This window comes from Phycodurus eques, chromosome 7, assembly GCF_024500275.1.
Source record: "Phycodurus eques isolate BA_2022a chromosome 7, UOR_Pequ_1.1, whole genome shotgun sequence".
NCBI classification, from domain to species: domain Eukaryota; kingdom Metazoa; phylum Chordata; class Actinopteri; order Syngnathiformes; family Syngnathidae; genus Phycodurus; species Phycodurus eques.
Window position 1 is genome coordinate 13,900,806 of NC_084531.1, and position 13,242 is coordinate 13,914,047.

Here is a 13,242-nt window from a genome sequence, read left to right on the forward strand (position 1 = left end):
GTCCAAACGTGCCCACAGTTTAAACATTCAACATCATATTAATATATTTTATGAGTGTTTTACGTAATGTTCAAAATTGTATGTTGCTTCGTATACATTTGAAATGCTCGCTTGGTTACGTAAGTAAAAGGTCAACAGTTTAGTCGTTTTTACACCCATATACTTAAATGTGATTATATTATCTGCTAATGTTGTGTTAAACTATCGTCTAAATGCGTGTGTTTTCGATAAATAGTCCGATATGTGTTACTATTTCGAAATACCCGTTGTCAAGGAAGTGACTTTGAACTCTCGCGAGATCTCAGCCGCGGCCGTTTGAAGCTGTGACCCAGATTAATGGCTACCAGCAGCAGCTAGCTGCGATAGCAAGCGCTTCGTCCTGGTTGCAGAACAATTTTTTCCCGAGACTCCATTTGACTCGGGGATCGACCGCTGCCCAGCGGTGACGTTTTTTAACTATAGGACGATGGGCATTTTAAACGGAAGACCGAGGTGAGGTAACGTTAGATCACGTCATAGCCGAGGCACCGCCAACATATGAGAATTCATATTCGCAACAGAGTCAGGTAACGTAGCAACTACGCCGGTGTCGTCCACTGTCAACACCGCAAATGCACGGCAACAGCTACCTCTCCCTTTCCTCCTTCTATATTACATTTTCTTATGATAAATTGATGTATGTGCTATGTGTGATGGTCCCGTGACAGCTAACGTGCTGTCACTAAATGTCTGCTTCCTTGTTTAGTTTCACAAGGGATTAACGACAACAACGCCTACGATGCGATTGAAAACATCACTACTGAAGGAACCTAAACATATCCTTTAAATAAGTGCGCTTCGCATCGATGCTGCTTATCATGTGTAAACAACGCCAAGATGATTCTCATTGCATTTGTGAATAAGTAGTACCGTACTTGATTTCCCACATGAATGACATGTTCTACTAATGTGATTTGACCATTTTCCTTAATAGTAGTTCACATAGGGAACTAGTGAGCTGCATTGGCTGGACCACAGCTGATGAGTTGTACTCCTGTAGTGAGGACCACCAGATCCTCAGGTGGAACCTTCTGACCAGCGAGACCAGTCTGGTAGTCAAAGTGCCAGAGGACTTCTACCCCATTGACGTGCACTGGTTTCCCAAGACCGTTGGTGGGAAGAAGCAGACGCCGGCTGAGATCTTTGTACTAACCAGCACCGATGGCAAGTCTTGTATTCATATTGTCCATTTACAACCCCAATTCCAATGAAGTTGGGACGTTGTGTTAAACATAAATAAAAACAGAATACAATGATTTGCAAATCATGTTCAACCGATATTTAATTGAATGCACTACAAAGACAAGATATTTAATGTTCAAACTGATAAAACTTTATTGTTTTTAGCAAATAATCATTAACTTAGAATTTTATGGCTGCAACACGTTCCAAAAAAGCTGGGACAGGGTCATGTTCACCACTGTGTTACATCACCTTTTCTTTTAACAACATTCAATAAACGTTTGGGAACTGAGGACACTAATTGTTGAAGCTTTGCAGGCGAAATTCTTTCCCATTCCTGTTTGATGTACAGCTTCAGCTGTTCAACAGTCCGTGGTCTCCGTTGTCGTATTTTACGCTTCATAATGCGCCACACATTTTCAATGGGAGACAGGTCTGGACTGCAGGCAGGCCAGTCTCGTACCCGCACTCTTTTGCTCCGAAGCCACGCTGTTGTAAAACGTGCAGAATGTGGCACTAACACAGCCCCATACCATCACAGATGCTGGCCTTTGAACTTTGCGTCCATAACAGTCCGGATGGTTATTTTCCTCTTTGGCCCGGAGGACACGACGTCCACAATTTCATCCATCCATCCATCCATTTGCCGTACCGCTTATCCTCACTTGGGTCGTGGGCGGGCTGGAGCCTATCCCAGCTATCTCCGGGCGAGAGGCGGGGTACACTCTGAACTGGTCGCCAGCCAATCGCAGACGTCCACAATTGCCAAAAACAACCACAATTGCCAAAAACAATTTGAAATGTGGACTCGTCAGACCACAGAACACTTTTCCACTTTGCATCAGTCCATCTAAGATGAGCTCGGGCCCAGAGAAGCCGGCGGCGTTTCTGGGTGTTGTTGATAAATGGCTTTTGCTTTGCATAGTAGAGTTTCAAGTTGCATTTACGGATGTAGCGCCAAACTGTATTTACTGACATTGGTTTTCTGAAGTGTTCCTGAGCCCATGTGGTGATATCCTTTACACATTGATGTCAGTTTTTGATGCAGTGCCGCCTGAGGGATCTCAGTCTTTTTTGCCCCCTGTTCCATCTTTTTCGGAACGTTTTGCAGGCATAAAATTCTAAGTTTATGATTATTTGCTAAAAACAATCAAGTTGATCAGTTTGAACATTAAATATCATGTCTTTGTAGTGTATTCAATTAAATATAGGTTGAAAATGATTTGCAAATCATTGTATTCTGTTTTTATTTATGTTTAACACAACGCCCCAACTTAATTGGATTGTATTTTCTACTGTATATCGCTAGCCCTCAAGGTCACAGATTTGTTCCAGCTGATTTGGGGCGAGAGGCGGTGCACACCCTGGATTGGTCACCAACTAATCACAGGGCACATATAGACAAAAAATAACTTTCTCACTTACATTTACGCTCACACGTTTACAGTCTTCAATGAACCTAACATCCATGTTTTTGGAATGTGGGAGGAATACCTGCGCAAGCACGTGGAGAACAAACAAAACTCCACACAGGAAAGCTGGAGCCGAGATTCAACCCCCGAACCTCAGAACTATAAGGCAGACATGCTAATCACCGTGGAGCCTATTCATATTTTAGCTCACTTAATTTATTTCCACTGGTTGTTAATAAACTGGAACACATTTTAAAAAAACATTTTCCTGTTTGCCTCAAGTGTTTTTCCACTCATTTTTGTTTCTAATTTAATATCGATGCTTGTGTCATCCCTGATCATAATGCGTAATTACAGCATTTCACTGCATACTTACATAGTTGTAGCACAACTTATAAATTAACTTTTTTTTTTCCACTCTAAACCCAAATTGGCTTTTCAGTAGCTCCCCAATGCTGAAAACTTAAAAAATAATAATGTAATGCCATACATTTTACATAAACAGTCCTTTAATTAAAACACAAATGCTTCCAAAGAAAATAAAATGTGCGGTTGCCTGATTATCAATAAGAAAAAAGGTAATAAAATTTGATCGATCCAATAAAAACTTACCCATTCTCAGCTAAGCAAATAAAGGGTTTGTGGTTGAACGTCCATCTATTTTCTATGCCGCTTATCGTCATAAGGGTCAGGGATGTTCTGGACCATATCCCTGCTAGGAGTGGTACACCCTTGAGTTATCACCAGTCAATTGTATGGCACAAATAGACTAATAACCACTGAAATAATAGGGCACATATAGCCTAGACTAGACTAACAACCATTTACACTCACATTCACACCTATATATGATTTAGTATTCAATTAACTTAAGAAGCATGTTTTTGGAATGTGGGAGCCTGAGAGGAAGTCGGGATACCCGGAGACAGCCCACGCAAGCACGGGAGAATGTGCAACTCCATTGGAGGGCCTGGGCTGAGCTTCAAACCCAGAATGCCTCTACTGTGAGGGAAATGTGCTAATATGGTTAAAAGTGCCCCATGTTTTTATTTTGCTTTCACGGCTAATTCTGTGTTGACTCGTACTGTAAAAAAGACTTAACAAATGGTGCTTGTCTTCAGCCTGCATTAGAAACAAACACACAGAATGTGGATGTACTATTATGTCAGGCAACATGTGGTCAGAATACTAATAACAGTGTAGGGTTGCATAAGCACAGCCCCCAAACTGAGGCAGCAATTTTCTCTGGCAGACCAGCAAGCCATGAAAACTCAGCTTTTATTCACAGTTGCAGCGTTTGTTTTTCTTTCTGTCCTTGTTACAGTCTCACTTTTATTTTTAAGAAGCTATTTAATCTCATAAATTATGTTGTTGTAATATCATATAGTCCTTTATTTGCGATTACTCTCAACTTTGCACATTTATCTTAAATTATTTGGGAAATAGTCTTTATTGTCCACAGTTTTAAAAATAATTTAACAGCAAACCATTTATTTTTTTGTGAAACAAAGAAACTATATTTAATATTTCAGTGCACCTTCCAGAAACCGTTAAACATAGTAATGTCAATGATACATCCCTAAGATGAATGTGAACAAAATGGACTGCTTTTCAATTTCCTCGCACCAAAAATATTCCCTGGTTCAACCAGCACAAACCCTCTAATTCTACTTATGTTTATGCTCAATTAAATTAAGCAATTAAAAAAAAAACACAATTGGTTCTGCTGTAGATTAGAATAAACATAACTTATTTACCTGCTTGAATCTCATTTAGTTCTTCATTCACTCTATCTCAAATTTTGGATTTTCAACATAAGCCCCCCCCCCCCCATCTTTGCAGGGAAGTTCCACCTTGTGTCCAAAACAGGGCGGATTGAGAAGAGTATTGAGGCTCACAAAGGAGCTGTTTTAGCAGGCAGGTGGAACCATGACGGGACTGCTCTCATCACGGGTAATTTCGAGATAAACAAGATTAACAACTGTAACTTCCATTAAATGCTGAGTATTGAATCAACTGGGTACAATGATATGTTAGTGGCATAATTGAAAAATTCATGTAATTCTTATTTTTCCCATGTTACATCCATTTAGCTGGTGAAGACGGACAGATCAAGAACTGGTCCAAAAGTGGCATGCTGCGTTCGACACTAGCAAACCAAGGTAAAATTGCGAATGGAAATTGAAGAATTAGCCACTAATTTGTTTTAAAGCAATGTAAAAGTTACATTTTTTTTAAAACAATAATCATAAAATGAATGGAGGCCGCTGTCTTTGCAGGTTCCTGCTCAACTGCTTGCTGTTTGACTCACATCTCTGTTGTTTGCAAGGCAGTTTTTGCAGCCGACTATTAAACTCAAATAGATTATTTTAAAAGACAATCAGGAAGGAATGGTTAGCCCTGGATTGGTGCTTATTGAGTGTGCGCATGTAAGGCATGTGCACATGTGTATTAAGACTTTTGTGCTCTACAGTAGAACCTTTAAAGGTCCCATATTTTGTCTATTTAGACGTCCATAGAGTGACTCTCTAACATGGACTTACTCTGTAACTCCCTATTTTAATATACTTATAATTTATTCATATGTTATAATATAGTTCTAAATGTTTTTGTGTATGTTTCATGATTAAAAGAGCAAGTCTATTCTACCAAACCGACGACTTTGGAAGAAATAGAAGGGCGAATACGAGAAGTTATGTCTTCCATCCCACAAGCGTTCCTTGTGAAATCAGTTAATGCGGTTCCCAGGCGGCTTGAGAAACTGGTGGCTAATGCTGGTGCCCATATCGAATTTGAAATAAAACTCCATGCGATACATTTTCTTCTCATGTTCATTTCTTGTCAGAATTATAGTTCAGAAATAAATTACAAGTACTTCAAAACAGTGAGTTACTTTTCAATCACCCTGTAGTATAAAAGTGTCAATTTCATTTAAAAAAAAAAAAACACCTTGATTTTGTCATACGAGTGTCCAGAAAAAAGGCCCCTCAGACAGCTACTTCTGTTTGAACCAGTTTTCTATCCGCTTTGTCCATATTTGGCCAAGAGCGCCCCCTTTCCTCTGATTGGTTGCCTCCGTGTAAAAGACCCATTTGTGAGAGGACACGTGTTTGTTGTGTTGACAGTGTCGACTCGGGAGCGGAGAGGTAGGCGGAGATCTTCGCCAGTGACGTAGATAAGCTCGAGAAATTCGAATACATGATTTCAGGCTTCTCGGCAGAAAAACATCTGGAACTCAGCAATTCGTAGATGATTTTAATTGATATTTCACATGTTTACTGAGGCACCTTAGAGCCAATATTGCATCCCAAATACTAGAAAATGTTGGTTTGGGAAAACACGGCACCTTTAATGTTGAACTTGAGCTGTTTTGGGATGCTGGTGGACTTCTGATTTGTTCATACTGTATTACAAAACAGTCCTCCCCCCATAGGAAACTATGGTAATAGAAAAAAACAAAAACAATTCCAAAGTCAAACTTTTGTCATCATAATACCATTATTAACAATATAGGCAAGTAGGGATGGACCAGTATCAGTGTAGTACGATAACACTATTTAGTGCCGATACTGTATGTCTGTACCCATACATGGACGTGCAAAAACCCTTCCCAACTACGACACCCAATACCCATTACCAGCCTGTCATATACAGTACTATACTATTCTTTCCTCGCTGCGTGTGCGACGTGCTGTTGCCAGATTGGGAACAGTTCTTCGAAAAGAGCTAATGTGTGCTTGCTTCAAGCTGTTTATTGAAACTCCTAGTTCAAGTTTAGAGTAACACAAAATAATAACAATTATAAAATGTGTATTTATGCAAACATAGCTATGTCTCGCAAAAGTCTGCCAGCAATAGCTTAATAACACATAATGCAAAATGTCCTAGACAGGCTAACGAATCGCATCAATGTCGCAGTATAAACTTTTTATATAAATAATATGAGATCACAAACCGCACAACACCACATACAGAATGATGACATAACAAATTCAGGCATATGTTTTTTCTTCTGTGCGAAAAACAAGCTATGACTGCAGCTTTGCTGAGATGGTCTTCTTTGTGTCTTATCCACAAATCCATGTGTTATCGGTATGTGTGCGCCATACTGCCAATGTACATTCTGTTGTATTTATTAGTCATGTAGCTTTAGCCATATTGCACGAAACATCCAAGGCAGAGACAAGTGAACCACTTTCCTATTTTGCAATTGCTTCCTTTTCCTGTTCTGTGGTCATAATCACACTTGTTTAGTTCATGCTCACTGAACTGAAGTCTCATGAGATGTATTTTTGTGCAAAATTTAAGACACTGACTAGAGTCACACTGCAGGGTCGATACGCAATTTGGATTTTTTGTTAAATCCAATGTTTTTATTTAGTGGTTCACATTACAGAAACAAATGTGACTTCTTATGTGAACGGAATGCGTCCGTGAAGTGACACGCATGCACACACAACACGATGTCACGTGGCGCAGTGTTTATGGAAGTAAATGGAGCCCCTCGTGCCGGTCTCATTGCAGAAGCATTTGTGGCAATTTCAAGGATTTTGTGCACTTCTAAAGCATCTTCTTTTCGCCACTGACTGTTTTTTGCTCCTTCATCCACCATTTATTTTCTCTGTTTTGTGGAACAATTGTAATGTTATGACCTTTTGAAGACCTATAGGTCGGATGAGATTGACCTGAGGGTCGAGGCTGCAGTCGCATCGATACATATCCAATTTATTGTATACATGAGAAAGTGGCCATGGTCGGATTAAAAAAAAATAATAATAAAAAAAAAAATAAAAAGAATTGTTGTGTTCACATTGACATGCGAAAAATCAGATATATGTCACACATGGGCAAAAAAGTCGGTATTGACCTGCAGTATGAACATAGCCATAGTTTAAAAAAATAAATATTTTCTACTCAGATGTTGATTGGGGGCGGCACGGTGGACGACTGGTTAGAGCGTCAGCCTCACAGTTCTGAGGACCCGGGTTCAATCCCCGGCCCCGCCTGTGTGGAGTTTGCGTGTTCTCCCCGTGCCTGCGTGGGTTTTCTCCGGGCACTCCGGTTTCCTCCCACATCCCAAAAACATGCATTAATTGGAGACTCTAAATTGCCCGTAGGCATGACTGTGAGTGCGAATGGTTGTTTGTTTCTATGTGCCATGCGATTGGCTGGCAACCAGTTCAGGGTGTACCCCGCCTCTTGCCCGATGACAGCTGGGATAGGCTCCTGCACGCCCGCGACCCTAGTGAGGAGAAGCGGCTCAGAAAATGGATGGATGGATGTTGATTGGGTTCTTCTCCACTTCTGTATTTATTCACTCATGCATCATGTTTCAAACCTTTGCTTAGGTTAATTAAAAGCTTCACCAAGAGACTACCGATGAATGATACATATCTATGCAGTTTTCATTACTGTTGGCTCACTTGTGAACTGATCAATTGGGCTTTTGGGTTTCTTAATTATTAATAGTAAGAGGTGTTTTTGGAAAATGGATGGCACACACCTGTTGAATGGCGGGCATTGTGGATAACTTGGCAAGAGAAGTGGAGAATTTAGATCCAGTATGTAGGAATGTTTTTGCCCTTTAAGGGGCTGTTTGAAGCATGAGCTGCTGGGTAGTGGGATGCTGAACAGACCCACTGATGTGTTAAACACCTGGATAGAGAGGCACCGCTGCAGAGATGTGCCTTCGTCCACATGGCTCTTAGATCACAGTGCGTGTTGCTGCAGTTCAGAGCCCCAAAAGTACACACATGCATGCACACACATGCCCCAGGACCAAATTGTGGTACATAACTGTTTGTCTTTACCCCCTTTTTTTTGGGCTTAGACTACCTTTTAAAACAAGCAACAGTTCGGAATTTATCCAACCTCTTCTTCCCTTTGTCAGGTTTAGATCATGTGACCGGTTTGCATTTGTGAGAAACCACACGCACCTGGAGCTGGGTGAAATGTCAGCCTGTACTCCGCACGTGTGTATCCAAAACCTCAACTCGTAAACTTGCGCACACACTCGCGCCTATTCTTCAGAGGTTAGGCAGCTTTGCACAGCTGGTGTGCCTTCTGTAGGCTGAATGATGAAGAGAACCCTGAGGGAAAGTGATAGCTTCTGAGTGGTGTGCTCATCACTGTTGTGGCCTAAAGATAAATTATCCTCCGTCAAATACAGGAGTAGAAATGTATACATACAGACTGTAAATCCACGTACTTTCACTCCGTGACGGCCGTCTGTTTGTCTGCGGTCGAAAATATGTAAAACGTTCATTTTCTGTCTTTCTTCCAGGCTCTCCTGTATATTCTGTGGCCTGGGGCCCAGACTCCGAGAGGATCCTCTATACATCAGGTCGACACCTGGTCATCAAACCTCTGCAACTGAGCGCTAAAGTCATACAGGTACACCAACTTCATGTGTGTAGCAACAATATCTGTTTGATCAAAATGAGAAGGGATAGATACAATGATACTTTCAAATTTGACCGTTGTACATTTTGGAATTCAATCAGTATTTAGTTTCGAAATATACTTGAAAAGCATGGAGCTCCAATTGTTGCATGCAAGCAATGACATGCTAAATCAACGGTGCTTTGTCAGATGGATGCTGCACAGTAGGTGTTGAACGACTAGCAATCTTTTGCTGTCAATGTTAATTTGATGAAAGACTACGTCGATTAATCGATAACGTCATTGATATAGCAACATGACTGGTGGCCACCATCTTTGTGGAAATTTCTTAAAAATGGAATGAGCACCTCAAATGTTTTTAAAATTCTCCAGAACAAATACATTCAGGAAAAAACAATTGATTACTGAAGTACATGACCTATTCTACTGCCCACACCTCTGCTCATGAATAATATTCCATTTGTGCTATTCAAGTAAAATATTTAGGGCAATTGACCCTCTTTGAATTGTCATGGTAATTTTTAGGCGTCGACTTGGAGAACCCCTCGGAATTTCGGCCAGTACGAGCTTATTGGTGCATATTTTTAACAGAAACTTGTCAGGCAATCGGAGAAGGGGTTTTCTGTGTGCATAGACGAAATAAAAGGGTTTAGGAAAATGTTGAGAAATAAATTGTTTTACTGTAATTTGAAGATGTTTTTGACCATATTTTGAAGGCGGTATTACACAAAAGCATTCCCCAAAAAGGCCTTTTTTTTTTTCAACACAAAAAACTCAATTTCTCCAAAACCCATCATCTGAGTTTCAAACTTGTTGGTGCGTTTTATTCTGGTTGAATTGGCCATTCAAGCAGACTTCGCATTTTCAATTTCACTTGTCACATTGCTAATTGATATTTTCTCGACAGAACGGCATAGAAACAAATAAAAATGAAGCAATTATGTAGAATCTAGTTGTAGTTCTTATTAGTGGGAGTTTGTGCTGGGGGAGATGGCGATATATATCACGGGGGCGATAGAGAAATGTCTATTGTGTCATTTCTCTTCTATCATTTCCATCATCATTTATCCATTTTCTTTCAAGCAAAGATTTCCACAAGGTGGTACGGTGTATGACTGGTTAGCACAGCTGCCTCACAGTTCTGAGGACCACGTTTCAAATCCGGCCTCGCCTGTGTGGAGTTTGCATGTTCTCCCCTTGCCTGTGTGGGTTTTCTCCGGGCACTCCGGTTGCCAATCGCATGTGCCATGCGATTGGCTGGCAACCAGTTCAGGGTGTACCCCGCCTCCTGCCCGATGACAGCTGGGATAGGCTCCAGCACGCCCGCGACCCTAGTGAGGAGAAACAGCTCAGAAAATGGATGGTGCCTTACTAACACAACGTTAGCCCTGCGGAGCTCAAGGTTTCTGTTAATTATTACTACTGTCTACACCCTTAGGCTCTTTTTTTCTTTCTACTCCTCTTTTATTTTCTGCCACTCTTTAAAACCCCGTTCTGTCCAACTGAAATTTTCAATAAATATCCATCATAACTCAAGTGGCAGTATGAAAAAATCCACTGCTGCACAGTAAAACTGTTCCAACATAAAAGCGATAGAAATCCTCCTTTTTGCTTGACTTAGCAGCCGAACAGGACAGGTTAAAACGAGAGGGAAAAAAATTATGAAGAAAGAAAGAATACTTGTTATTTCTAGGTTAATAAGGTTAATTATTTCTAAGTTAATAAATCCACAGCCATTAACATCCTGTATTATTATGTCATATGCTAAAATGCTAGTTGATGAAATGAACTTGAAAAACGTAAAGGCTGTTTATGCCTTTAAAAAAAAAATATATATAATGCCTATGTTTTTGATACGAAAAATGCCAAGTTTAAACTAAAGTCTCTTTATATTTGTTTGAAATTTCCTCACTGAGAATGTAGACAAGAAAATACAGTTTGCGATTATGCATAATGTGAATTTAAGAAAAAAAAAAAAAGGTGATTATCAAAAAAAGGAAACTAATTGGTTGTTCATTGTTAAGTGAAATGTCTAATTTTCCCTTGCATATTGAAATTGCTCTTTAACCAAGAAAAAAAATATTTTACCCGAATACTTGGTTATTCCATAGAATTCTTACTAGGGTGCTCGATTAAAAAAATATTTGATAGCTCTAGCCCGAATTGTGGCAAAATTAGATGCATTTCTCATTTGTGACAGGTCTGTTTAATTTCACTTCAAATAAATTGAGGAAAAAGTAAGCAGTCATATTATGTTGTATGATTTATTTCCCCATAGAATACCAGAAAATGTACTATATTGGGGTATTTCGTTATCGAGATATAAAACGGCCCATATCGTGCCAGAAGATTTTTTCCATATCACCCAGCACGAGTGGGAGTCTGTATGTTCCTCTTCAACAAGCTGGCCGGTCTCATCTTGTGTCACATAGCGTGTTGTAAGCATAGCGTGTTGTGCGATCGTAGCCAGGCTTGAAAAAAAAAAATCAAAAAAATCAGCATTTCTCTGTTCCACGGTTTCTATTTCATTGTGCTTTTATTGTATTTGAGGATAGACTTGGATATGTGACCATGTTACTGGTCTTATTTTTAATAAAATATTTCCACATGCTTGTAGCACACGCCGGCTGCATACACTGACGTCATTGTTGAAAAGCGTGATGTTGGTGGGTGTTTGTGTATCATACACCTTCTAGTCTGAATAAAGTTCTTGTTAGCCCACAGTTGTTGTCCGTGCATTATCCGACATAACACTTTGGAGACTTTGTGCCGCTGCCCTCATCCCTGACGGCTAGTCCTGTGGTCCCACTGCCGCTGGCATGAATATTTTAAGACCAGTGGCGATCGGAATAGCCAAAACTACCAAGGCTAACCGCGACGTAGTGTCATCCACAATCCCCTTATTTTCATATTCTCAGACCCTCGCAGACGTATGAAAACCGTGTTGCCTTTTTGGCCGTACATTTCACTGCTCCACAGAGCATTATTATCCGGCGACGGCAGCGGACGGACGAGTCGAAAGTCTTCTGTAAATTGGAACGTGAGATTCCAAAAAGACACGATTAGTGATTAGTCGACTTCTAGCTCAGTAATAAAGTCGACTATTCAACTAATCAGTTCAACCCCTACTGCACAGAGTTAATGAGATGAAGTAAATAAACCTTTAGGTTCATTGCTGCATTTTAAGGGGGCATTTCTGGTGTATAATGTAGCTCACCATGATTTTATTGCTGTGGCTCGGGTTTCACAGTAGCAGTAGTGGTACTGTAGTGTTACGTGTCGGTTCAAATGGGGGTTGATATGGATGCAACCTCAGTAAAGCGTTTCATATACCAGCCAGGCAGCCACCGAATGAAAGGGTGTAACCCATAGTTCCGTGGAAAGGACCACCAACACATTCAGTATGATTTCCACAACCTCACAAATAATATGGACGGCCATGGATATTTATGTTGCTTGCCCTCTCTGGCCCATTCAGTCTAGTAATGAAGATATTGGGTGTGTAGCAATAGAAGAAACATAACATCCAAATAGCAAGACAATGTCAATACCTGGTCACTGTTGCACATAGAGACAAAACCCTCATGCATACAGTATATAAAACATCTTGTTTTCTCTTTAACAAGCAGTGTGATGACAGTATTACTGAGTTCTGATCTCTGTCTCTCTCTAGTGGAAGGCGCACGATGGGGTCATTCTGAAGGTGGACTGGAACTCAGTCAATGACCTCATACTGTCAGGAGGAGAGGACTGTAAATATAAGGTGAACAGTATTTGTGGGTATACTGGAGCTTCTCTTTTGTTGTCGTTACACATTAAAAATCCCTCTCATCTCTTCAACAGGTGTGGGACAGCTTTGGCCGCCTGCTTTATTTCTCGCTGTCACATGACTACCCAGTCACCTCCTTGTCCTGGGCTCCAGATGGAGAAGTGTTCGCAGTGGGCTCCTTCAACACACTGAGACTTTGTGACAAAACTGGGGTAAGAACACTTTTTTTTTTTTTTTTTTTTAATATATCTCCTCTGTCATTCAGAAAATACTATTATTCCAACATGACAAGATTTCCCAAAATCTGACAATCTTTCAGAATGAAGTCTGGTTGGAATGGCCACTTCAACCTCAATACAACGCAGCAAGAATTTAGAAAATCGGTTGATGGGTTCCAGAGAAATTAAGCCTTTTGTGTGTGTGTGTGTGTGTGTGTGT

The 13,242-nt window shown here is 40.4% G+C and overlaps 1 protein-coding gene across 1 annotated transcript in view; it reads left to right on the forward strand.

Annotated features, from left to right (window-relative positions):
- The first annotated feature begins 178 nt into the window (after positions 1 to 178).
- Positions 179 to 13,242, forward strand: part of ift80 (intraflagellar transport 80 homolog (Chlamydomonas)) — an 81,222-nt gene continuing 68,158 nt past the window's right edge. The window contains exons 1-8 of the mRNA XM_061682389.1: positions 179 to 566; positions 746 to 813; positions 980 to 1,203; positions 4,476 to 4,586; positions 4,727 to 4,795; positions 8,917 to 9,026; positions 12,709 to 12,798; positions 12,879 to 13,016. Of these exons, the coding sequence (XP_061538373.1) occupies positions 779 to 813; positions 980 to 1,203; positions 4,476 to 4,586; positions 4,727 to 4,795; positions 8,917 to 9,026; positions 12,709 to 12,798; positions 12,879 to 13,016 (777 nt within the window). The 5' untranslated portion in view covers positions 179 to 566; positions 746 to 778. The remainder of the gene's footprint in view (positions 567 to 745; positions 814 to 979; positions 1,204 to 4,475; positions 4,587 to 4,726; positions 4,796 to 8,916; positions 9,027 to 12,708; positions 12,799 to 12,878; positions 13,017 to 13,242) is intronic.